Source organism: Lupinus angustifolius, chromosome LG08 (genome assembly GCF_001865875.1).
Source record: "Lupinus angustifolius cultivar Tanjil chromosome LG08, LupAngTanjil_v1.0, whole genome shotgun sequence".
Classification (NCBI taxonomy): domain Eukaryota; kingdom Viridiplantae; phylum Streptophyta; class Magnoliopsida; order Fabales; family Fabaceae; genus Lupinus; species Lupinus angustifolius.
The window spans coordinates 6550875-6576947 of NC_032016.1; the positions used below are offsets into that span (position 1 = coordinate 6550875).

At 31.9% G+C, this 26073-nt stretch overlaps 3 protein-coding genes, 1 long non-coding RNA gene and 1 pseudogene across 5 annotated transcripts; 1 reads left to right on the plus strand and 4 right to left on the minus strand.

Moving 5' to 3' along the window:
* Nucleotides 45-15156, minus strand: LOC109354381. The gene is made up of 3 exons (XR_002108544.1): nucleotides 14540-15156; nucleotides 13139-13500; nucleotides 45-55 (listed from the first exon to the last, which is right to left on the minus strand). It is a non-coding gene; the product is annotated as an uncharacterized LOC109354381 (long non-coding RNA).
* LOC109354379 (coatomer subunit delta-like) lies at nucleotides 1495-8450 on the plus strand. The gene is made up of 12 exons (XM_019596845.1): nucleotides 1495-1641; nucleotides 2038-2092; nucleotides 2861-2900; nucleotides 3415-3638; nucleotides 4053-4295; nucleotides 4386-4560; nucleotides 4739-5043; nucleotides 7036-7234; nucleotides 7320-7473; nucleotides 7724-7786; nucleotides 7874-7970; nucleotides 8143-8450. The coding sequence occupies exons 2-12, from the start codon at nucleotides 2090-2092 to the stop codon at nucleotides 8230-8232; spliced, it is 1593 nt and encodes a 530-aa protein (XP_019452390.1). The 5' UTR covers nucleotides 1495-1641; nucleotides 2038-2089; the 3' UTR covers nucleotides 8233-8450.
* LOC109354380 (vesicle-associated membrane protein 727-like) lies at nucleotides 9243-11861 on the minus strand. Of its 2 annotated transcripts, none has more exons than XM_019596846.1 (6): nucleotides 11727-11861; nucleotides 10802-11056; nucleotides 10515-10713; nucleotides 10311-10431; nucleotides 9845-9907; nucleotides 9243-9617 (listed from the first exon to the last, which is right to left on the minus strand). In XM_019596846.1, the coding sequence occupies exons 2-6, from the start codon at nucleotides 10989-10991 to the stop codon at nucleotides 9474-9476; spliced, it is 717 nt and encodes a 238-aa protein (XP_019452391.1). In that variant the 5' UTR covers nucleotides 10992-11056; nucleotides 11727-11861; the 3' UTR covers nucleotides 9243-9473. The 2 variants fall into 2 exon arrangements, with proteins under 2 accessions (XP_019452391.1, XP_019452392.1); XM_019596847.1 differs by lacking the exon at nucleotides 11727-11861 and adding an exon at nucleotides 11558-11669.
* LOC109353855 lies at nucleotides 15175-18088 on the minus strand (annotated as a pseudogene).
* LOC109353476 (transcription factor DIVARICATA-like) lies at nucleotides 19190-21482 on the minus strand. The gene is made up of 2 exons (XM_019595769.1): nucleotides 20939-21482; nucleotides 19190-19763 (listed from the first exon to the last, which is right to left on the minus strand). The coding sequence occupies exons 1-2, from the start codon at nucleotides 21322-21324 to the stop codon at nucleotides 19436-19438; spliced, it is 714 nt and encodes a 237-aa protein (XP_019451314.1). The 5' UTR covers nucleotides 21325-21482; the 3' UTR covers nucleotides 19190-19435.

Below are 26073 nucleotides of genomic sequence, written 5' to 3' on the forward strand. Positions count from 1 at the left end.
AATAACTTATAAGAGAAGATTGCATGATATAAGTTACTTTTAAAGGTTTCTTAAACTAAAGTTTATAACTTCAGAATATTTAGAAAGAGGAATAATATATTATTCTATCAACTTTTACATATATAAAATAATATATATTATTTATAAATCAATTATTAATAAATAATTAATTAAAATGTAACCCAATTGTAAATATTTTACAATGCAGAGAAATAATTTGGAGGAAAATATAATTTCTCTTATAAATTACACTATGAAGTGTGAAATGATATTGGGTGGAGGGCCACATATGTAAAATGCAAAACAAGGAAACTGATTCATATTTATTTTAAACCAGAGGGTGTACATGTTGGGTTAGGGTTTTCGTGGTCCATTTAGATAAGTTTTTAGGCAAAAAATGATTCGATTTAAACACATAATTAATATGCGGTCTGGATCGGTCTGGTCTGTTTATATTAAGATGTCAGATTCAATTCGATCCAAATATAATATGCAATTTCAGTTCGGTTTGGATTGATTTCTTTATTTTATAAAATATTGAAGTTGCACTTATATTCAAACTCATAAAAATGACTAATTATTAAGCATAAAACAACAATAAAAATAGTGTTCAACAATATTAAAATGTGTGCAACTATAGTATAAATAAACAACATCATAAAATAGTAATAAATAGTAAGACAATAATAAAAAAATAAAAAATAGTAACAACAACAAAGATATCAATAATAACGAGATATCAATAACAATAATATGAGCAATTGCAACGTAATTTTAAAAGTTATGGTGTTCCACCGATGATTATTAACAATAATACATTGACAACAATAAAATTGATAATAAAGCACTTAATTAGAATAACATTTGAATCCTCTTTATTTGAGTGTGAGATTGGTTTAAGTTCTAAAAAAAGTGTATAAAAAAACATAACAACATATATAAGTATGTGTTATAGGATATAACAAATAAAATATAAATACAATTTTGGAGTTAAGACTTAAGAATAAGTTTGGAAGACACTTAAAAGTATTACACACTTAACTTTTACATATTATTTCGGTCTGGTCTGGATCGGTTTGGATTCAGGAGGTGAAACCAAAATCTGGACCGGACCAATCAGTCTTTAAAAATAAGTCCAACACGATCTAAATGCATTCAAATTTTATTGTTTTGATCGATTTTCGATTTTATTGTTGGATGAGTCTAGATTTAAACACCCTAGTTATCGCTACTGAATACAAATTTCCACTAATAAAATTAATGCCACATTTTGACCTGAAAATATTTTATTGGTATAAATTTAAATACAAATAAACTCAGAGGTATTAATAACGTATAAATTTTATATGCTATTATTTTATTATCTATTATTATTTTATCAATATCTCTTTAAAAAATAAAAAATAATATAAATTGGTGAATGATATAATGAATGTGTCAAAAAAAAAATAGATCCACAGCATATATCTATTTCTCTCAGATCATTAAACGCATCGTATTATGGTTTCACTACATCAACCCCGTTTTCTCAATCCTGGTCCTCAGTAACAACCAAACAAACCCATTTCTCTTCTCTTTTCAGTTTCTTCTCTTCTGCATCACATATCAGATCCACGCTCCCTAATCTCAGATCCTGTTTCGGTAATCTCTCTTCCTTTCATTTTCCTTCTTCTCTCTTCATCTTCACAATTCAATTACAACAACCATTGCATATAATATATACATATACAGTAAAGAAGACTCCATTTATATATAGAGTTGAATCTGTTTATACTCAGTTAAATCACGATAACTATTGTTAATCAATTTTTTATATTTGATGGAAATTGATCCCTCCAATAATATATGAGAATAATTCTTATTGTGATAAATGAGAATGATTAATATGAACGGATTACTATTATGATTAAAAAGATAAATGCACATGACTTTTTAACTAATCATGTCACTATTTACTATATATACATATTCGTCTTCTTAAATACCTGAGCTCGTGATCTATTGTGATTCTTCCTAACACGGTTTTTTCTTTGGCAGATTCAATTCAGGACAAGAAGCATTATCCTCATTCGTAAGATTAATAAAAAAAATGGTATTCTCTCTGTACAATCGTCGAGTTCAATATTTCAGGATTGGATTTTGTTTAACACTAATTTATTGATTTCCCTCTTTAATTTCAGTATTTTAATCGGTTTTTCTACAATACTGTGTTATTTAATTGTTACTACCTTATCTCATTAGCATTGTGTATCCCAAATGGAATTCCACCTCTGTGTATCATATACCTGTTTCACCGTAAATAAATTCCCGTGATAACAATAATGTAAAAAGTGTCTAAACATGTATTTGTACTGCATTCCTAATTCCTAGTAATTGTACTCACTGGTGGTGGCATAATCTTGTTCCTGAAAATGTCTGGGCTGCAGCCACACCAATTTTTTATATGTTTGTAGATTTAATCCGTGATCTGGAGTTACAGCTGAAATAAATTCCTAATATATCTTCTTGTGGTCTCAATTGTGGTCGTGGACCCTGATTTGAAAGTTCATTTTTTGTTTCTTCTTGATTTTAGCTTGGTAAATTCAAAAGTTTTATCTCATCAAAAATTAGTGTTAAACTTGATTGTATGAGCAATTACCTTACCAGTTGGGTGGAACTCAAATGGTGAGAGTAGGGCATGGTTTGTACGAGGCCATAGGCTTATTTCCTTCTGTAGATTGGAAAAAAAAAGCTCAAGAAAAAGAACTCACCCAGGAGTGTGACATCGAATTCTTACAGCTCAAGAATAACTATTGATCTGTTCTTGACTTACTCTCTGCTCCATTAAATTAATTTTCTATTTTTTTTGCTTATCATACAGGTTGTCCTTGCTGCATCCATCGTGAGCAAATCTGGAAAAGGTGGGTTCTGCAGCCTTCCACCCCAGCTCTTTTCATCCTTGTTTTTGCGATTATTTACACCAATAGGCAATAGTCTATGTCTAACTTTGCTCTCATAGTAAATATGAGATAACAAGCTACTGGGTTTTGGGAAATAAATCTCATTAGGATTTATTCCTTTTTGTAGTATTTATTTATTCTGCACATTGATTTGACATGTGAAGAGTCTGCTACTAAATTTTTCTTTTCTTTTGGTCAAAACTTGTTCACTGATGTCAAGAATTAAATGGTGTAAGTCATATATCGAGAAACATGATCTGTACCTTTTGCTATATGATTTGTCTTTTGTTTTATTTTTTGCAAATGACTCCTTCAGTTCCCCCTACCCGTTTTTTTGCTTTCAGTTTTAACTGTTTCTGTGTGAAGCACAGCTTAGTCTTGAACTGATGTTGGATGTCGTGGTGCCTAAATAGATATGTATTCAACAATAATGCTCTTGTTCTGACAAGTTAGGATCTTTTTGCTTTGTTTGCAGTGCTAGTTTCTAGACAGTTTGTGGATATGTCCCGTATAAGAATTGAGGGTCTTCTAGCAGCATTTCCCAAGTTGATTGGCAGTGGAAAACAACACACATATGTTGAGACTGAGAATGTGCGCTATGTTTACCAGCCAATAGAAGCACTCTATCTGCTTCTTGTGACAAACAAACAGAGCAACATACTGGAGGACTTGGATACTCTGAGACTTCTCTCTAAGCTCGTATCCTTTTTCTGATGTTTTATGTTTGAAATGGAATATGTTATCAAGTCTGTCCATTTTCAATTGCTTGATCTTACTTCTGTTGTCTGGTTAGAAACATTGTTAACTGTGTCTTTAACTTGGTATGACTTGCTTGCCTGAATCTAGAATTTGTTCTTTGCCTCATCTGTTCATTTTCTAATGTCCTGTCATTTTAGTTTTTCCTCGGGATTTTAATGATAGAATCATTCAGTTTATAAGTTTCTTTTCATACTTTAAACACGGGATTACTGATGTGTTTTTTTTATAAAGGTTTAGGATCAAATGAATTGTAGTGGGAGTTATTTTAGCTTTTATTGGACAATTCTAGATCCATTTAACCAAAAACTTCTGCCAAACTGCCATGGTTAAAGTCATTCCTTAAACAAAGTTTAGGTGCCCGAATATTCATTCTCCCTTGATGAAGAGGGTATTTGCAAACATGCATTTGAGTTGATTTTTGCATTTGATGAAGTCATCGCTCTTGGACCCAAGGAAAATGTGACTGTTGCACAAGTTAAGCAATACTGTGAGATGGAAAGTCACGAAGAGAAGCTGCACAAGTTGGTTATGCAGAGCAAGATAAATGATACTAAGGATGTTATGAAGCGGAAAGCTAGTGAGATTGATAAAAGCAAGGTGTTATTGGAGGGTCCTTTTTTTATTAGTTTGTTTTTAAAGTCTGGAAGTGTGCACCATTTACTCAAAATTATTGTATGTATTCTACAGATTGAAAAGAACAGAGGCGATAAAGGAGGATTTGGTCCGTTGCAGTCAATGGGCTCTGGAAGAATTGAAAGTAGCTTTAGTGATTTAAGCATATCTAGCAATGGAGCTGGTTTTGGTAGTGGCTCTGGTTTTGGATTGAATTCTGATGTTGATTCCTTTTCAACCAAGCCTAAAGGTTAGCTTTCATACATGTGCATGAATTCCTCTAGAATGATTTGAAATATAATAATTAATACGGAGTTAAATGGAATTGAATCATGCTGTATTCTGGTTTTGCTTTATTCTTTTTCTGAATCAACATGTTGCTAATTAAAGAGTTGTCTTTTCATCTATGTACTCCCATATTCTGTTAGCTCGTCCACCTACATCTACCGGTGCACCACCAAAAGGTCTTGGAATGAAGCTCGGTAAATCTCAAAGGACAAACCAGTTTTTGGAATCATTGAAAGCTGAAGGTGAAGTCATACATGAAGATGTTCAGCCAAAACTTGGCCAGTCTCGGTCAGCTGCCACGCTACTTACTGATCCCATCACTTTAACTGTCGAGGAGAAAATAAATGTTGCACTGAAACGAGATGGTGGAGTCAGTAACTTTGATGTTCAAGGTACACTGTCTCTGCAAATTCTTAACCAAGAGGATGGAAACATTCAAGTTCAGGTATCAGTTTTTGTCTATATCTCTACCTCAATGTGTGTTCACTGGTCATGCTTCCTGCTGGTTTGCAAACCCTGAGCAATCCTTTTGTGAATGCCTTGTGCTGGTTTGCACACTTATCATGGTTTACATCCTCTATAAATGTAGCTGGAAGTGATATTTTTGGTAACAATTAACTAATTTTCAAATGGATAATTTTCAAAAGGCATCCTCTGTATAAGATGCGTGGCTCAAATAAGTCAATTTGAAGGCCATATATTTGAGGCGTATGAGACCACATGTTATGCTCAAGATACACAATTTTTGGTGTACTTTAGTCAGTTTAATGTTCTTCTCATGAATGCCTATCAGGTTTTATAGTTCTGTTAAAATATATCAGCTTCGTTCTTTTTGCTTAAAAAAGCTGAGACTTAAAAACCAAACATGATTACAAAAAGACCATGGAAATAAAGGGGAGGAGAAGAAAGGGGAAATTAAATGGGAAAGGGACTGACCAAATAGAAGTGACTGTTCACTTAGGGAGAAAGGGTCAAATTGAAGAGGAAGATAATGAGGGTTAAAATTCCCGTAGGGTGATATCAGTGAGGATTCCTTAGTTGATCTGATGAGATAGCAGTTGAATTTTTCTGGTGCTTTTGATATGTGCTGTATATTTTGGGTTTTACTGAAACATTTTCTCGAGCATAAATTTCTTTATATAGATTTAATTGTCAGTGAAGAAAAAATGAAGAGGTGTTTGTACATTTGAAGTTTTAAATGATTTATAATTCTGTTTGCCCAGTGTCATATTTTAGTATCTTTTGCATTCTATTGTATTGAAGTTTTTCAAGTGTACATTAATGTTGCTCTTATGCGTGACTGCATGCATAACTGCAGTTTGCAACTTCAGTCGTACCCTCCTTTGTCAGAATTCCATTGTACAGAATCAATGTTGTATAGATAGGATTAAATCCCTTCCCATGGTTATGAGATTAGACTAGCTCTACTCATCTTGTACTTATTTGCTGTGTAGTCGAAATTGTATGTATCGTACACATACGTATCACAAGTCGATACGTTTCAGCCCCCAACAATGCAAATCGCAAGCTGCATTATTTTTGTTTCAGTACAGTGTTGAATCGCATGGAATTGCCGGAATCGTTTCTGGTTGTTATTCCTGCAACTCTGGAACAAATGGGTCATGCACCGAAGCTGGTCGGGTCACACGCTGATGCTACCCACTTTTTGAAAGCCCTAAAGATGCCTTTGTTTTTTCCTTTTTCTTCTTTAAATCTAATTTAGACTGTGTTGATTTTACCAGTTCTAGGCCTAAACCTAATTTCTACCCCTTCTCTTGTAAAAATAGTAAAACACTTGCCATTTACCAGTCCCGTATTTTGTTTCTCTTCCTGCTTCCTTTTTCCTTGTTACTGACATTTTCCTATTTCTTCTTCTCTTCTTACTGGTCAAGATGGGTGTTACCCCCAAAGTGTCACATGGTGTTATTTTGCTATTTTGATTAATATTATGACTTGGAACTTGTGTAGTTGTATTAATTTGCTATATGATATGTATAACCTTTAGTATTATTTCATATGCTATTTTTGTTGTTATGAGTGTTATGGCTTGTTATTAATTATTGATCATGAATCTTACAATTTACGACACAATTCATGATTCAGAAAATAGGCCTAGTGATTCATGATACTAACTACACTGTTTATAGGATATATCATTGACCTATAATTATACGAGTTAACAGTGTTGGCACAATGATGAGCAGCAGTTTAGGAGTTTTATATTTTTGATTGCCCTGCACTCTATGTAAGAGCTCATGTTCTTCTAATGATGTTATCAGAAAAACTTTTCCGACATTCTTCATTCTTCAATTCTCCTAATTTTTTTTAAAAACAAATAATAAAATAAAACAAGTAAAAACACTGGTATTGAATGCAAGCATGATTTGGGGAAGAGAATTAAAAGAATTGGTCCTTGCATGTTGTGTCTGTTTTTCAGGTCCAGACTGGTGAAAATCAAGCAATCTCTTTCAAGACACACCCTAACATGAACAAAGAGTTATTTGCCAATGAATGTATACTAGGCCTAAAGGATCCCAGTAGACCTTTCCCCACCGGTCAAGCAAGTGATGCTGCTGGTGTTGGCCTTCTGAAGTGGAGAATGCAAAGCACTGATGAGTCAATGGTGCCATTGACAAGTGGGTTAATATCTATCGTTGACATGGTCTACTACTTTGTCTTCTATGTATTAGTATTTATGGTGTACTTTTGTGTCGGTTGCAGTCAACTGCTGGCCCTCAACTTCTGGGAATGAAACTTATGTCAGCATTGAATATGAGGCTTCATCAACATTTGATCTGCAGAATGTTGTAATCTCAGTGCCTCTTCCAGCTCTTCGAGAAGCACCATCTGTTAAGCAGATTGATGGGGAATGGAGGTATGGAATCTATTTAACCTTCATCTTAATAAAAATTAGTTACAACCGTAACTTGTGCGTTTTGCATTTCCATTTGCAGTGTTTGAACTTCTGGTTTTGTATTAGAATTAGACATGTTCTCTGGTACATGTTAACGATCTGTAATCATAGAACTAACAGTGACCAGATTTGTATGAATTAGAAAGCTCTATGATTTTATTTCTTATGTTCCTGCTCTCTTGGTAACCCCCTATTAAAATTGACTTTGCAGGTATGACTCAAGGAATTCCATTTTGGAGTGGTCCGTCCTTCTGATTGATAATTCAAACCGCAGGTATGCTAAACATGGATTGATTCTTTTTAAGAACTAGCTTATGCAGTGTTGTTTTGGATTTGTTGTCTGACTTCAATATATTGGTAGTGGATCAATGGAGTTTGTTGTTCCGCAAGCAGATTCATCAGCATTCTTTCCCATTTCGGTCCGTTTTACGGCCACTGAGACATTCAGTGACCTGAAGGTTTGTATTATCTATTTTTTCGTATTTCACTTGAACTATGGCCATGGATACATTCTTTACCATCATCTGCAGTGATAGATAATAGTTTATATACCATGTCTGAATATTGATTTAATGGAAGCTACAACTTGTATTTGACTGATCCTTTTTGTTATTTAACCTCTATTTGCAGGTTATGAACATCATACCGCTAAAGGGTGGTAATCCTCCCAAGTTTTCTCAGAGGACACAGTTGATCACAGAAAACTACCAAGTTCTTTGAATGATTTTTCTCTGGTCTGAGCTTAAGACAGTTTTGCTACTACAGTCGTGGTTCTTTTATCAATAAGCTTTCGCTTCCCTAGTTATATCATTTGTTACTATCCATGAATTTTTCGTTGTTACTATAATACTATTCTTGAATTTATGCTTTATTTTTATTTCACAAGACATGGAGTAAAGTATGAATCATCATAATTAATGACAATTAAGTTTGGCAACGTTTGCATTTATATTTTAAATTATTTCACTTATATTGCCTTAATAATAATGCTACATATTTTTTATTCTTTACCTTAGTATAATGAATCGTTAAATACGTTTTTCATTATTCTACCCATGATTTTTTTACTACCTGACTAAACTTTTCTTGGAGCTTTTTTTTTAAAGTAAACGCATATAACATCATCAATTGTAGAGAAGCGTCATGAAGTATTTTTAAAAGTGCATATAACTTTTAAAAGTATAAAGTCCAACTTATAACTAGATGCTAGCACATTTTCATTTCATATTTCATACTCGGTATGGTGTACAATGTTTAAGCCATACATCCAGGGAAATATAAACTCTAGCTCCGAACTTGATCATCTCACTCTATAAGTTTTGTACAAACTTAAAAATGAAGTCATGAATTTATCATATTAATACTTTCTTAACATTGCGTACAGGGTTTAGTTCACACACTAGTTTATTTAGCAGAGAAACCAAATCGACTCAATTAAACATTATTTATTCCTCAAGTCTCAATTATAACTTCATTATTGCAATTTCATAGGCCTTCAAAACAACATTTTAAGAGGGGACCAAACATGAAACCTTTCCAACAGACACCTTAAAAAAAATAAAAATGTTATGCTGGCAAGTTTTTATACGTCACGTTCAGAAGGGTATATAGAATTTTTGGTTGGATATTCTTCGTCCTGCATCCTAGCGCATTTTGAACCTTTGCTCAAGTTTGATATTTTAAATTAGAACATATAAATACACTTGAATAAGGCAATGGAAAAAACAATATAGACAACAACCCCAGTTATGCCATCTAAAGTACGAGCTTGAATCAAAGTTACCAGCATTTTTCCACAAGCTTAATTAGTCTCTATGACAATAACTATAAATTCATAGATTCAAACAAAGTTTTCCGTTGGTTGTCACAACACCAAATTTCATGTACAAGTAGGATTATCATTTTGTATCCCTGTCTAATTATGTGGCCCAAATACAGACTTCAATTTGATTATGACTCCATCAACATTTGAAACCCTTACAAGCAATAACCCACAGGATTATTACTAAGATAAGGATTCCTCCTCCCACCATTAGCTTCATCTGTAGATTCTGCAGCCACATCTTCCTTCTCAGCTGCCTACCCTGCCTCTGGAAGCTGTCAGCCTAAAATTTAATGAAGAATACAACATGTTGGTATATTATTTTCTTCAGACTATTTATCGAATTATTAAGACGGATTTAGATGTCAATGATAGCACATTATGATGCAATTTCGGATTTAGATATCAATGATAGCACATTATGATGCAATTTGATCCATGTAAACAATCTCACTTATTGGTAAGGGCTTGGTTATTTTGTAGCTGTATGATTTCAACAGTAATACATACCTGGAACTGCAAGTTTTCTGTTTTGTCCACCAGAAGTTCAATCTTCTCACCGCGATCCAAAACCTTCAAAACAGTAAAAGTGCAAATGTTGAATAAAAGTGCTTAATGTTGAGCAAAGGTTTTGGCAACAAGAAGGATGCGAAAATATCATGGCAGTGTATGGTTTATACAAGTCTATCTGCATTTGGTTGGAGCAGAATAAAAAACTATTTTATGCAAATGAAATTCTCAATGTTATTACTCCATCAGTCCCACAAGGAAGCAACATAAAATCATAGTCGAAACTCATCCCCCTCCCTCCACTTCCCTAAAATTGAAATAACTTCAAAGTAAAAATGCATAAAGATAAATAGAACAGCACATCCAGAAACAAATAGTTAGTATCTCTACAAAGAACCAGCGGCTATAATATAAGATAGCAACCAAAAGAGTAAGCAAGGGTGTTTCACTAGGCTGAGTATCATACCTTTTCAATATTATCCATCATTATCCCCTTGACCTCAGTTATTTGAGCCTTCAATTTTGATAGTTTGCTCATTTCTTCAGGATGATTCATGCAATACTGCATATGCTCCTTGAGCCTTGGTCTGAGTAACATGACCAAAATACTAAAGACACCATATTACAAAGAATTGAATGAAAACTTAAATAGGATCAAGCATATACAAACCCGAATTCTCTATCAAGATGATATGCAATGCTAAATCTGTCTTCGAATAAATCATCATCGTCGTCATCGTCAGCAAGTGGATGGGCATCGTTATTCTTAATGCTAGCACCATAACGCTGCTTAAAGTCATTCTTGACCCGATCAAGAAATACAAAAGGAACACTCCTTACAACCGATTCATCTGCAACAACAAGGAAAACTGCAAAGCAAAGACAGACATTGGCATAAATATGACAACCAAAGCAGCAGAGCTGGTAATGCATAAAAAAACCATTAAGAACCAATACCAAATTCATTGTCTACGAGAAAGTTAAATGTGTGGCCATCACATGAATAAGTGTATTTGCTGCTATTTGAAGGCAGCTTCTGCAAGCACTGAACAGCAATGGTACTGAAATTTCCCGTGTATTGTGTGTGTTCTGCCAAAACAACAGTTCCTTTGGCAACAAAGCTATATATTAAACCCCTCTGACTCATATCTGATTTCGAAAAAGCTTCACCACCAACAGATACAATCACAACAACACCTCAATCCGACAAAGCTGTAAACAATAAAACTAATCAGAAGGACTCACAAAAGGCCATATATATTATAACAGTTTTGCTACCCATTGCCCTGAGGACAATGGTAAAGGAATAGGAAGTGGATTAAGTGTTGTATTTTGGGGCTGTTAGGAAGAACTTATAGAAAGCTTATTTGGGTTTACCTTTTATATAAACAATTGAAGTACTTATGAAATAGCTTATGACCTTCCTATATTAGTTCCTTTTAGCTTATTTCATTATGCTTATCAGAAAAAAATTATGAATCAATCCAAAAAAGAGCATATTTATAACTCATAAAGCATGCCAATGTATATAGCAAAACAGACACTATAATAGCAAGTACTAGTGACCCATAAAACCCTAATTCAGATCAGAATCTAATTCAATTTGACAAAAGGGGGATAAATATGCAATGCACACTTCAGATTCAGGAAAACCTAAAGTGAAATGGAAGTTAAGAAAGCTTTAGAAGTTAAACGCGATTAGAATAAACAAACCCCAATTCGTGTATGATCCTTGATTTTAAAAGGGTATACAGCGAAAGGAAAAAGATGAAAGCTTCACAAAATTGAGTTTGACCCTGGGATCTAATTGTGAGATTTATGAATATGGTGAAATTTTTGGATTGTTGGAGAAAAATGAAGGAATGAATTAAAGAAAGAAAACCTGGAGCTATTAGTTTCCTTCGTATATGAGAGAGCGAGTGATTAGGACCAGAAATTGTTTACGACAGCAGTTTTAACAGTTTCGTCAAGCAACGTGTTCGATGTGTTTGTTATTATTCAGCTGTATAAAGTGCTTCATATTTTTCTGATAGTATTGTTTTGTAATAAATAAGATAATGTATCAATAAGATGTTGGTCTATGGCCGTAAGGTTCATCAAATCCTTAAGTCAAAGTTTCAATTTCTGAGAGCGATATACATTAAAAGGATAATCACGAATTTCGAAAGAGATTAATTATTTTGCTAAAAAGATTAAAGGATACCTTGGTGATACAAAAATAAATGAAATAAGGTGGTTGGGAATCTCACAATTGTGGGACATCTTCATTTTTGGATATATGTACATAATTCATAAGGTATATATTAATTATCATACTTCCAACACAAAAAAAAGTTGTAGTCTGAAGGTATATAAGGCTTGATAGATTCTTAGATGATCGAAAATTATCATACTTCCTGAAAGTAAAGATGAATGTTTTATTGTGTAAGAGTTTTTCTATTATTATATTCATTATTCATATTTAATTATTATCAACTTTTTAAATCTAAGTAATATAAATGAACAATAAATCGTGACTATATATAAAAATGTATATTGATAATGCACATGTATTACCTTCTATTTCTAAACGCTTGAAATTATTCATGCATGTAACATAACATTTTGAATGTATCTTTGAAAATATCACAAAGGCTAAAGGGGAAAATTTCTTTTCATTCACTATATTAAAAAACTTTAGTTTATTGATATAAAGCCTTATTAGACCTCAAATAGATTAAAATATTAAATGTTTAATTCCTTTGATAGTTATTAGGAGAATCAACCAACACACATCTTGAAGAGAGTTAGATCCTTACTCATAAGAGGATACCCTAGGTATACCAATAAATCTCATTCACTCTATAAATGAGACTTCTGGAAAATAGAAACAAGGTATGCAAGTCCTGAATAGGACTTAGTAAGAAGAATAACATAGAAAAATCATAGTGAGAGACTATAGAAGAATCCTAGTGAGATAGATATACCTCTTCATAAAGAATTAGGGAAATCTCACTAATCGTAATAAAATACTATAGAGATTATATTTCATCTCAGTTTGCTTTGATATACAGACAAATATTATAATCTTACTTTTTATTTCTCAATTCTATGTTAAAATCTTCACTTGTTATTTTTAAGGTCTAGTGAATATTAAAAGATACTTTAAAGTAATTGTAACCCGGATGACCCATTTAAGATCTAATAACCATGAATTCATGATTCACTTCCAGGTATCAATAAGAAGATTTTAACAGAAGAAAGATGGAGACTGAAATTCGTATTATCAACAAACCTGACATAAAACGGTTCAACAAGTTTAAATGAATTGAAGAACTTAAACAGTTGCACCAATCACAACAGTAGTTCAGTTAAGATAAAACAAATTGCAACAAGTTTGATTCTTTGGGAAATAGATTCTTTCTTTCACCAAAGACACTATGCAACTTTTGAAAAGGTTGTCTGGAAAAATCACTAGGTGCACAACTTAGCTCCAAGAATAGATGGAGCTTCACCTCTTGCCTCCTTCACATAAGAAACATATTCACTAAACTGCATAGTAAATAAGGTACTTTGGTATTTGGTCAACTGTATGTGCTTCCTGAGTGACTCGGTTATTGGACCGTTGTAGCCTGATTTACGTATCAAAGAGTCAATGGCCTCTATTTTAGTCCATCCTGCAAACCAAGCAAACAAAGATAAGAAAATTCCTTAATGGCCACTTATGTAGGATGAAAGAACACTAGGGAAGATGGATGGGAGAATTGGAGAAGAAAGGGAAGTGAATACAGAGTGATAAAAGAGAACAAGGCGATATTCAATACTCTAACCTCTAGATCAACATAAAATATATTATTCTTGTATGGTGTGGAGAAATCTAAAATTGTCACATTTCTTTTCTATAGCTCCTCAACCACTGCTTTGAAATAAAAAGTAAAGGTTATTTTCCTTGAACTTTTCACTTTATTAGCTAAAGTTATGCAAGTAATAAAGGTGCTAAAAAGATCTGACAACTTAGATCAGAAATTGTAGAACACTTGTTCTTTGCACTGCAAGGCAGCTATGAAACAAAATTTTAGTAGAAATTTTCACTATGCAGTTTGTGCAGTTGCATTTGGTTGGAGAAGAATGCTTGCCTATTCAGCTGCGTCTAAAAAAAGGCAGCCTAGTGTACAAGGCTCGCAAGCGGAAAGACTATTTCCAGGATGGTCAACAAGCAACAACCTTATCGTTGCCTATTCAACTGTGACTAATGTGCCAAAAAATATTATATACTTAGCATTGCTTCCAGGCCATGTAAACTGTAAGACATGGTAAAGTAGGTGCAGTATAACTATAATTAACCCAGAGTGCATGAGAATTCCTTCTCTCTGATTCCTCAGCTTGCTATTATAGGATTGCATCTATGGCCTCTTTTTGGTGTTCTGCTAACTACTGTTCTGAGGGGGTAACCATTTCAAATATGCATATATATATTGGCGGCTGTTCTGAACCTATGATATTTCTAGTTCTCTGCTGTATTTTTCTCAGTTTTGAAGGATAACTTATTCTACTCATCCTCCACCCCTCCTTATAGATGCAATTTCCCACCTTTTCTTGCACTATTGAAAACAAAATACCTATTGAAAGTTTGTATTAGTGGCATTGCAATCTGGTAACCAACTTCACTTCCCAAATGTGAAAGTGAAACAAGACTCAGTGGTGAACAGAAGTTACCTTCATCTGCAGGCATGTGGCACTTCGCCTTGTGTTATAGCCAGGATCAGAAAATTCAATAATTATACCATGTGTACCTACCTGCAAGAAAGAAACAAGCAGAATTTGCACATGCTAACGACAATAACATGTGCAAATGATCTAAAACAAAGCCACAACAAAACCAAGAGGTTTCTCCTTATCTTAACCACTTTCTGATTTTACTGATCTCACCACCTCCAGCAATTGAGTCCATAACATTCTTCTCAAAACATGATATGAATCCAAATCCTTCACTTACAATTATTGATCAATGTTTGGAAGGGTGAGTTTGTAAGCTTGTTTTTTACTGCTAGGCAACATGCCAACATTTCCATCTGAATTGAAGTTGAATAATATCTCAGTCATGCTAAGAGCTAGTATAAACTGTAAAGTTAAATTATTAACATTGGTGTGAATGCATGATACTTAGATTCTAGTGACTTTACTTCTGACGTATCACTAAAACTAAATAGTAAAGAATAACGAAAACAATTGATAAGATGTCAGTTAACAGACAATGTCTTCTTTACAAATGCATTTAAAATCTGCAACCTCCAAATTTATTTATATTTAAATGCTACTTTAGAATTTTTGCACAAAGTATGGATAATAATTAAACATAAAAAGCATAAATAGAGTAAAGCATGACACATGATGAATAGGTGTTAAAAATAATAAATGGAAGAGGGGAATCCTTAGAACATAAATCAGATTAGATTGCTTTTATGTTTGCTACCATTTTAAAAGCTCAGCGGTCACTGCGGCCCTTCTACTCACCCTCTAAAATAATAAAAATAAATGTAATTAACACTATCTAAATTGGACAACAATGCAGTAGGGTTAAATAACATTTCTACAGTTATTTTCTGCTAGAGGCATACCAAAAACCAAAACAAGTAAATCAGCACATACCTCCCAATCAAGGTAATCGTTAGCAATTTCGTAATCAGTAATAATAGACACTGTACATTCCAAAGAAGGAAGCTCTTTAGCCCGTATGGGTGGAAATCGGCGATCCCTAAGAGCGCTGTAAGATATTTCCGAGGGAAAACTTGGACAAGTTAGAAATATGCATATATGAAGCCAGTGAAATGTAGAGTACAGAGAGCTAACAGGGAAACGACACATGCCTGAAATTCTTTCTAAGAGAAGTGAATAAGATCAGAGAAAGGAAAATTAAGGAACATGCTACCACATTACTAAGATGAGTTCCTATGCTCAAATTTCCACCAGACATCGGCTACAAAAAGGTATGTACATTGCATTATCTTGGAACGCACTCTACAATACATAGTCCACCACTCCACTATATGTGAATTCACATTTAGTAACATGTTCATTAATTTCATTGCAAGATGGTGCTTTTCTAGTGAATCTTCCTTCAATTACTAATACATCAGCAAACCTGCTCAGTGCATAATCTCTGAAGCCATTGATCAAGTCATGTGCTTCTAGAGAACCAATGCATCCTCGAAGATGAGGCTCCCCACCATTTACCACTTTCTTCCACGTAACAAACAATGGACTGAAACAAAGCATGATGCTTCAAACATGGTATCATAGCATAGTGAATAGTAGTAAATTGTGGACAAGATCATTACAATTTAAAATCCATTCAATTTTTTGTTTTGTAGATTTACTAAACTACTTGTGAATAGTAGTAAATTGATAAATCATGAACTAAATTTTACTGTGCTTATACTAATCACAAGACTCCCACTTAGTGGGGTCTACAGAGTGTAGATGTACGCAGCCTTACCCCGTAAGTAGAGAAATTGTTTACCGGAGTTTAACCTGTGAGCTCTTGAAGAGGTCAGTAAGAGGCCGAGGCTCACTTGCTCATCATAATTAGCCGTTAAAAATAAAATTCCATTTTCACCATTGGCATTTGATAGTTCAACCACGGTGAGCTATATCAGGATCATTAAAGGAGCCAGCAGAGAATAGAGTCAATTTTATGAGAAATTATTGACCAATATTCCATGATACTCACTGATTATAAAAGGCTAAAATTATGAGTTATTGTAAATAAACGGTAAAATTTTGTCATAAACCATTATTAGGAAGAAAAAAAAGGAAAATTATAGAGCTCTGAACAACATCACAAGATTTATTATTATTTTGTTACTACAAAGATATTCCATTATTATTTTGTCCTGCTAACGAGTACTTCCAAAAATTGAATTCTTAGCATTTGTACAAAATCTATTAACAATATAATAAAAAAAACTTTTTCATGTCACATGTCACATTCTCCTCACATTTTTTCCCTTCATGCCACATGTCAGTTCATCCTCACATTTTCCCCTTCTAAAGTTATTAATTAAAAAAAAATAAACTCATTCATGTCACATGTCACCTCCTCCTTACATTTTCCACTTCATGTCACATGTCACTTCCTTCTCACATTTTTTCCCTCCTAAAATATTCTACGTTATTATAACGTACCTTCCCACATTATCCTTACTTTTTATATATTTTATATGTTAATAATTTAATACTAATTAGCGTTTGGTTTTTGTTATGTTAAAATACAATAGACACCGAACATTATATGAGATTGAAATCATTTTTCACATCCAAACTATTTCTTTACATTAATCTATGTATATGTTTACCATTAATTTAAGAATAATTGCATTTTTCACCTCATCAAAGTTTTCCTAATGAATTTCAATATTTCAGATTCTTTGAATTTTAAATTTTCTCTATTATAATTATAAAAAAATCAAATTCCAAATTGAAGTTTTTATAACTTTTAAATATATTCATAATAAAAAACTCATATAGTATAACGATTTGATTTCCATTTTTTTATTAAAGAGTCATATTTAAAATTGAAAAAAATCATTTCATTTTCTATAAATTTTAAAATATTTATTTTAATAAAAAACTCATTATAACGATTTGATTTTCATTTCTTCATTAAAAAAAATCATATTTAAAATTGAAAAAATCATTTCATTTTCTATAAATTTTAAAATATTTATTTTAATAAAAATAATATGACATCGTGATTCAGACTTTTAGTTTGCTATTTCCATTAAAAAATTCAAATTAAAAATTGTCATTTATTTTTTTATGTGCTTGAACATGTAAATATATAAGTAAGATGTGTATTCTTAATAATGTAAATGTATGAGTAATATGTGTTTTAACTATGCGAATGCGTGTTTTCTTAGTAATGCGAATATACAGATAACATGTGTGTTTATAGTCATGCGAATGTACGAGTCATATGTGTGTTCTTAACAATACGAATGCACGAGTAACATGTATTTCTTACCCATAATATAATATGTGTTATTAATCTTGCAGGAAAAAGGTATTGTCCCGTGCTGATGCACGAGTAATTGTTAGTTTATTATTAAAAGAACAAGTCCTCCAATAGAACATGGAAATAACATAATATTGATTAGAAAATGAGAATAAAGAGGGAAAGAGATTATAACTGTTGACCGTCATCGGAAATGGGGGCGGAACTTGGTCGAAATAGTACACAACCATCTCCTTCTTCGCCGATACCATTTTTTTCACCGCTTTTGCTTTTATTTTAATTTCGCTTAGGAAAAAATTGGAACAGTTGATTTGAATATTAAGCAGTTGTTATAAACAGCTTTTCAGAACGACGAGGAATCGAAATTCTGAAAAGCTCCAGTTCGATTTCTATTCGGTGAGGTTCCTAGCAAGTGCATCTTTTACCCAAATTCCACACGCAACCAAATTACTCAGTTTTTATATTTCTCTATAATTCTCACCAATTTAATAAGAATAGATTTTGTAAACTTAGTCTTCATTTTAATTATCAATTTTAGGAAAATCTATTAGTTTAAATTCACTCGCTAATTTAAATCATTGGATTTACATAGAATTGATAACTTTGTGGATGGAGTAAGCAAATTCCTCCCATTTAATAATGTCATGACAATATTCAATTTAACTATACAACTCTACTATTTGTCTTTAAATATATCTGTAAAAATTATTTAACATATTTAACTCATGTCATAATAATTACTATTATTTATTAGTGACTCATAAAGCCATGTTTTCAACTATTCCTCATTTTTTAACATGTTTTCTTGCTCTCTCCTTTCTTGAATGAGTGTAATCATAATCCATGCAAATTACCCTTCTAGTTCTATATTTGATCCTACTAGACTCTCGACTATCGTATTATATCAAATACTAAAGGTTTAATATCTAATAGCATACTAGACTCTCCACTAACATGTTATATCACATATTAAAGGTTTAATTTCTAATAGCATACTTTTTTTGGATATTTTTTACTCACAAAAATATCCTTGATTATAAGGATATAATTTCAGTCTGCCATTCAATTACCACTTTCAGTGTTTGTGAAGTTGTGGCTTAGAGAGTAAACTATTTGCTCTATTATGTTTGATTTAGCTATGGATGTTCTTTCGGTTGATAGAATTCTTAAAGGGCTGAGAGGAATTTGTGCTCTCCTTCATAGTTTTTATGTTGTCTAAAACCTAAAAAAGGTTGTGGTTGCTGGAACCCAAAAAAGGTTGTGCTTGCTAGTTGATGCCTACAATTAAATTACAATTGAACCACTGGCCCAAGTTACTTTTCAATACCTCAAATTATAAAACAGTAATCGAATTGGACAGAACAAAAACAAAGAATTTTCATTGCTGTTGAGAATTCCTTCCTAGTAGTTCCCTATTTGTTGTTTTGTGATTCACTAAGTACTTCAAACTAAATCTACACTGACAAATTCAATTAGCAATACTCCTAATCACTAAATGAGCTATCAAAACCATAATCTTTACAAATAGGAACAGATGAATGAAACTAAAAGCATTATATACATTATGACATGCATCTCTTAGCATTTTTTGTCACGTTTCAAAAGCCATAGTTTGAGTACCCAAACCCACCCATTTGAACATGCAAATTGTTTATTGGGTTATACTGCATTTCTTGTGACTGCTGCATTGGACCACCCGGAGGAGGAACCCAATTCTGATCCATTGGTGCAGACACAGAGTTAGTGTCTACTGTGGTTATGTCATGGATGCTTGATCTTTTCCTCTCTTTCTTCGCCGAAGTTTGACGAATGAAGTATTTCTGGGCATGGCTAGCAACTTGAGTTGGTGTTCTTGTTACAACGACATTTCTCGAAATGCTTCTCCAATCTCCCTTGCCAAATTTACTTAGCCCCACGAGAAATAGCCTGCCACAATAGAACTTAGAATGTAAGCAGGAACACGAAATTTAGCATTTTGGCAATGAGATTAAAAATTGTGTCTATTAGGCTTATATTGAATGTTTTGTTGTCATTTCAAATTGATACATTAATGACTAACCAATATATGATTGGTTGTGCCTATGAGGGATATATGAAAATGTAAGCAAACTGAACAAAGATCTTTGTCTCAGAAGATGTCCGGACAATGAAGCAAAAACCGAAAAAAAATAATGAATGTTTCTAATGGTGCGCTACAGAATTTGGGAGAATTCTTTGTTCATGCAAACTAAGTTTCACCAATGTACCATTCAATCAGAATGCCATATTCTTAACTATGATGTGACCTTTTAGAACCGTGACATATAGATGAAGAAAAAATTAATCATATAGAGATATAATAAATATACAAGATTCCTTCTTAACTGAATTCACTGAGAAATCGCAAGACTGAAGGTCAAGTGACTCAACTTCTTCAAATACATGACATGATGCACATATTTGATTATGTAGACCAAAATTTGGGCTTTTTAGTTTTTTTTCATATGGAGTTTCTTAGCAACCAAATTTGAAGTCCTTTATTGGCTAACAACAAAGATCCATTTTAATGGAGTAAAGATAAGGTTTCTCATAATTTAAACAAATATACAACAAACTGAGGCCTCAGCCTATTTCACCGAGAAACACCTAAAAATTAAGAGAGAAAATTATTGAATTAAAGAGAGAACTGAAATTTAAAGACCAACAAAGTTTCTCAATTGAAGAGAAATGAAATTATGTCACTTCACAAAAGTTCCTTTAGGAGAGACAATCACAAACTCAAATGGACTAGTTACTTATCCAAAAAATGTGAGGAATATCATTGATGTAGTTATTAATTCTTTATCCAGCATGATGAATACTCTTTGATATAAAAAACCCTTTTTCCATCTAGGAGTGCCAGCTAATTCAAATTGTCATATAAAGCAGATTCTCAGAAACAAAATAAACACACAATTTCACCAAATGCTTAAAAGAATTTCATTAAGGAGCTAAACTCTAAAATAAAAAATCATTTTCTTTTTCAAAACAAAACAACATCAAACATACACCCAAAATTGATTTCAATTGATGAAAATAAAAAAGCCAAAGAACAAAAACTAAAAAAAAACAAATTCAAATACCTGTGTTCTTCTTCTGTCCATGGAGTTCCTTTCTTCTTCTCGTTGTCACCATGTTTAGGTTTTGACCCAAACGATATCTGATTAGAAGAGTCCCACGACGACAACCTTCCACTTCCACCAGCCGCCACCACCGATTCATCCGTATACTCCGGCACCGAAACCCGACCCGATTCGATCTCAAACAAATCATGAACCAAATCATCATAGTGCACCTTCACCTCCACCGCCGACTTACCGGGAACCTGCTCGGCAATTTTCTCCCACCGGTCCGGCGCGTCTTCCGGCACTACCAACAGAGCTCGCTCGAATAGCTTGTCCTGGTTGTGAGTCCACCGACTCGGCTGAGACGGCCACCTTGTTGGCATGGTGGTGCAACCGTGAAACATCGTCGTTGTCGTTTTCTTAGTTGAAATTCAAAACGAAGAATTTCGACTTTCGTGTTCAAACTGATTTTTTTGTTTTTTGCTTTCGCTGACTGTATGAGAGAGAAACTCGCTTTCTAGGAGATTTCGCTTCTTTCGTTTTGGTGAGAGATTTTTACTTTTAAGCGATTTTTTATATATAGGAATAGGAGAGGGAAAGTTATGAGAGAAAAATAATTACTCTATGGAAAAGCTATTTTAATTTTTTTAGGTGGGGTTTGGGAAAATCTGTTGTGGTGGGACCAGCTCATCTAGACTTCAAATTTCAATTTTCAACACGTTTTTCCTTATATTGTTTTTGACATTTTTCCTCTTATTTCTGTGTAAAGCTGTATAAATTATAATGCAGGACTAAAAATGGGATATGTTTTTCATGTTTGGAAAAATAATTAGTAATTTTATTCATCAAAATAAAGTAATAAACAACCTTAGAAAAAAATAATCAATTTCATTAACTTTGATTCTCTTTTTTTACTTATATTTTTGTATATTAATTGTCATGTTTTAATTACTAATATCTATTATTATACTAACTAAAGTAAATCACCTTATAAGAGAAATTAATTTTGTTCAAAAAAACATGTAATTATGTCTTTTATCTTTTTATTTTTGTTTATCTTATATCATTTCAACTTGTCTCTACACAGTGTTCCTCTAGTGGTCTAAGACCCTACTAGATTATCAGAACGATCAAAATGTCAAAAGTTCGTTATCTGTGAGTGACATTTGTTAGAAGAACAATTACGTACCCAAAAGGGATTAGTTCTTTACTTATAGATTAATGAGATATCGTTAATAGTATCAAAGAATAATATGTTACCATTATAATTAGTCATATAAAGTGACATATGTTAAATGTGAATAAAGACTAAAATTGGTGTTATTAATAGAATATTAATCAAGATACTTATATTATAGTAAAATGGTTCAATTAACTAACTACCATTGAATATATATATATATATAATACTAACAATTCAAAAATAAATAAAGAATTTAATATATATTTTATTTGCATCATTTATTAAAATAAAATGTATGATTTAATGGTAGACCATGTTTTAAAAGCATAAACTAAGGTTTGATTGTTACTTTGATCATCTATAACAATATTTTAGTAAAAACTAAGTTAGTTTAATAGAAAAATATGTTAAAGGAAAATTAGTTGATATGACTAGTATAGTTTAAATCATATCAATCCGTATAATCGATTTTTGTAAGTATAATTGCATAACCAATATAATTTATATATCGTATTGATATAGCTTAATCGATACAAATATGATAAGTTTTATAACAATAACTATAACCATATGTTTTAGAATCTAGGGACCGGAAAAATACATTTTGCAATTACTAATACAAAAAATACATAAATTTTCATGGACTGAAAAATTAAATAAACCTATTTTATTAAATATGAGACCCCTCTCATTACTCATACGGATAATTTAATTACTCATTTTTCCAGTATAGAAGTTCATTGAAATTGCTGATATTTTTCCATATGTATTTTAAATAGCGAGAACTTCAACAGTTGTCGCTTGTTTAAATAATTTTTTAAAATTTGTTGATAAATTAGTTAAAAATATTAAAAATGGAATATGTTTGTTGTGTTATTATTTTATTTTTTTGAAATTATTTAATAATATAATAATATGTGAACACAACACATTTTAACTCCGAATCTTAAAATATTATTAGGTCTATAAGTGTTCCCGGCCCACTTATTTGTATTTGAATTTATTCACTTTATTTAATTTCAATATAACCTTCTTTTACCTATATTTTAGTGATACTCAGAATCTCAATAATCTTTAAAAGTTATTGATATATTTGTATTGTAATTCTCAACCACTTAAAGATAATACAACACCGCTTTCCATATTTATTAGAAGATCTTCAAACAAGTCCATGAAGGAACCATATAATAGATTGACAAAGAAATGTGATTCACAATAACTCCTTTGAGTCAAATCTTTGATAAAAACATATCTACCAAGAAACATGAGAACTTCACAAATGAGCTAACTGAAAAACTACATAAACCTACTTGATAATACATATTAACCAAAAACCTTATATCATTAAGTATATAAGTCTTGTCATCTAAATGCATCAGGACTTAGTTGTTTTTTATTTCAATGTGATTTTCTTAATTTGTTGGATGCTAAAACTCACAGCAGAATTTTATACCACTAAACTAATTACTCTATCCTAAAATGAGAATATTCATAGAAAGGTTAAATGAGAATATTCATTATTATTTATTTAAAACAACAATAAAAATTTGAAAGCAAAAAATTACAGTGGATGGTTAGGTGTGAGAGTATGTAGATTAAGATGTTGTCGGCAACGACTTGTAGGATAATGACGTGTCAAAACATGTGTCACTTTGTAAAGCCTTGAGCTTATGTAGCATGGGCCCTACCCTATGATTCTCTTTAGAAAGTACCATCAAAACAAAAACCAAACCGAAAGTACTCCTTAAAATGCAGGATTTACTGCCACGTGGCTTCCATTTGGAATTTTGCTCATGGGCGTCTTGGTTCATTTTGGATAAGCTTGGATTGCCACCTCACTCATTTGAGAATACAACAATGATTTGATGTGTATCTAATTATTACTGCTATATTTTTGCATATAGTTATAACTAAATTATACATCTTTCAAAAGATTTAATATGTATATATTCATCTTAAACAAATCATCTATAATTCTTATATTAACATCGTTTTTTAAATAAAAGTAATATAAATTAATGATAAATGATATATCGATAATATAAAATACTTTACACTACCAGTGTGTAAATTTTAAACTCTATTAGAAATGGGAAATAATAATAGTTTAAAATTTAAGCACTGACAGTGTAAAGTTTTTTACATCACCGTTGATTTATATTATTTTTGTTTGAGAGTCAATGATGATTAATAAATCAATGGTGGATGATTTACTGATAGTGTAAAAAACATACTGTCAATGTATACCTACTAAATCCAAATAATAATTTTAGTTCTAAATTTTTAAAAAAAATATATTATCTCAGAATTATCTATCAATTTATTATTAAGAGAAATGAAATGTTTATTGGAATAAAAATAGATAATGATTGAGTATAATTATAAAGAAATGTATTTGATATAAATTATTTAAGGCTACATAAATATTTATAAAGTAACTTTTATTTATTTACAAAGAAACTTTGTAATTTATAAATAGAAACGTAATAGGAGTAGTTTGAACTGTTGACATTAATTAAAGGCTACACACCAAAAGAAAAATGTTAACAGAATTTTGCACATCCATGTTATTTTAGTGGCGATAATGTCACTGATAAAATATTTTGTTCTTATATCAAACTTAATATCTTCAAAAGAAAGAATTCAGACATAAAAAATAGATAATTGAAAGTGAAATCAACTTAGTATCATGTATCAGCTTGTCTTCGTGTCTTTAATGCTTTTGATGTGGTTCTCTAGTTGCCTTAATTAGGTGACAGATGTTAGTGCTCTTGGTCAATAGCAGTTTTTTATTTGTTTATTTTCAGCAATTATAGATTTCAATGTGTTTGTAGTTTTTTTCTTAAATATTGGGTGCTATGTTGTTGGTAGCAAATAATCGTAATTGTTACTTGATTCTAAAGTGAGCTTAATAGGTCTTGTCCTTAGAGAAGAGAAGAGAGTAATGTTGTTGAAATCTTAAATTTTAACGCTGTCTCTTCAAACTATCTAAATCAGTGTTGTTAAAACCGTACCGGTTATCAAACTGGTCTGGGTACTGGTATAATGATACAGTGGTTCAACTAGTAGTTCAGTAATTAAATCGTATGCCGAATAAACCGGACATACCTACTTATATTTATATATATATAAACTTATAACAAAAAAATTCCAAATAGGTAGATACTCAAATTTATAATCCATATTTATAATCTACTCAAAATTCACATAAATAAACAACTTTAAGTCTTTAACAAATTCAAAATCTAAATTAAAAAACATATATCAATCCAAAAGTATCACTTAACAACCACAAAATATAAATAAATGACATAACTTCACAACTCACTCTATAAAACAAATAAATTTAGAGTTTTAACATTTAACATCAAGGAGTCAAAGTTATCTTATATGATATATTATATTTTTCTACCAAATTCTATCTTCAGACAGTACTCCAAGATTACACAAATACACTGAGATTACACACGAATGTTAGGAACCAAAATGTGTAATCTAAGTATGCTTTGGAAGCATGTGCCTTGAAGTGTTGAAGAAGAGTTGGAAAGATGGGTCACCTTGTAATGAGTTTTTAAGTTTTTTTTAAAAAAACAATATATGTGTATAAACTAACCGGTTTAGTAAAATACTGGCCGGTTCACCGGTTTGACCGGTTTTGATACTTGGCCGGTTCAACACCTGTACCGTACCGGTTAAGGGGCCGGTTCACCGGTTTTCCAGTTAAACCGGCCGGTACGGTACGGTTTTTATAACTATGATCTAAATTTCTAGTTCTAATTTTTTTTTGTATAAAACTTTAAACATAACATATAATAAATACTTGCTTTTTTTTTTATGTCCAACTAGCTTTAGGATTATAAATTACAACAAGTAGATCGAGGTCGAGTTTATACTTACCCAAACTCAAGATTCATAACCCAAACTCAAACTCAATATGATTAAAATTAATAGAATCATACTCGAACCCATC

Bases quoted from the DNA above. Each gene is read 5' to 3' on its own strand.
- LOC109354379 (XM_019596845.1), top strand. The intron at 2,901-3,414 runs GTGGGTTCTGCA...CTTTGTTTGCAG, and splicing joins CGTGAGCAAATCTGGAAAAG to TGCTAGTTTCTAGACAGTTT. The intron at 7,235-7,319 runs GTGGGTTAATAT...TGTCGGTTGCAG, and splicing joins GTCAATGGTGCCATTGACAA to TCAACTGCTGGCCCTCAACT.
- LOC109354380 (XM_019596846.1), bottom strand. From the start codon at position 10,991: ATGAGTCAGAGGGGTTTAATATATAGCTTTGTTGCCAAAGGAACTGTT. The intron at 10,714-10,801 runs GTATTGGTTCTT...TTTGCTTTGCAG, and splicing joins TCTCGTAGACAATGAATTTG to TTTTCCTTGTTGTTGCAGAT. The intron at 10,432-10,514 runs GTTTGTATATGC...CATGTTACTCAG, and splicing joins CATCTTGATAGAGAATTCGG to ACCAAGGCTCAAGGAGCATA.
- LOC109353476 (XM_019595769.1), bottom strand. From the start codon at position 21,324: ATGTTTCACGGTTGCACCACCATGCCAACAAGGTGGCCGTCTCAGCCG. The intron at 19,764-20,938 runs GTATTTGAATTT...CTATTGTGGCAG, and splicing joins TGGACAGAAGAAGAACACAG to GCTATTTCTCGTGGGGCTAA.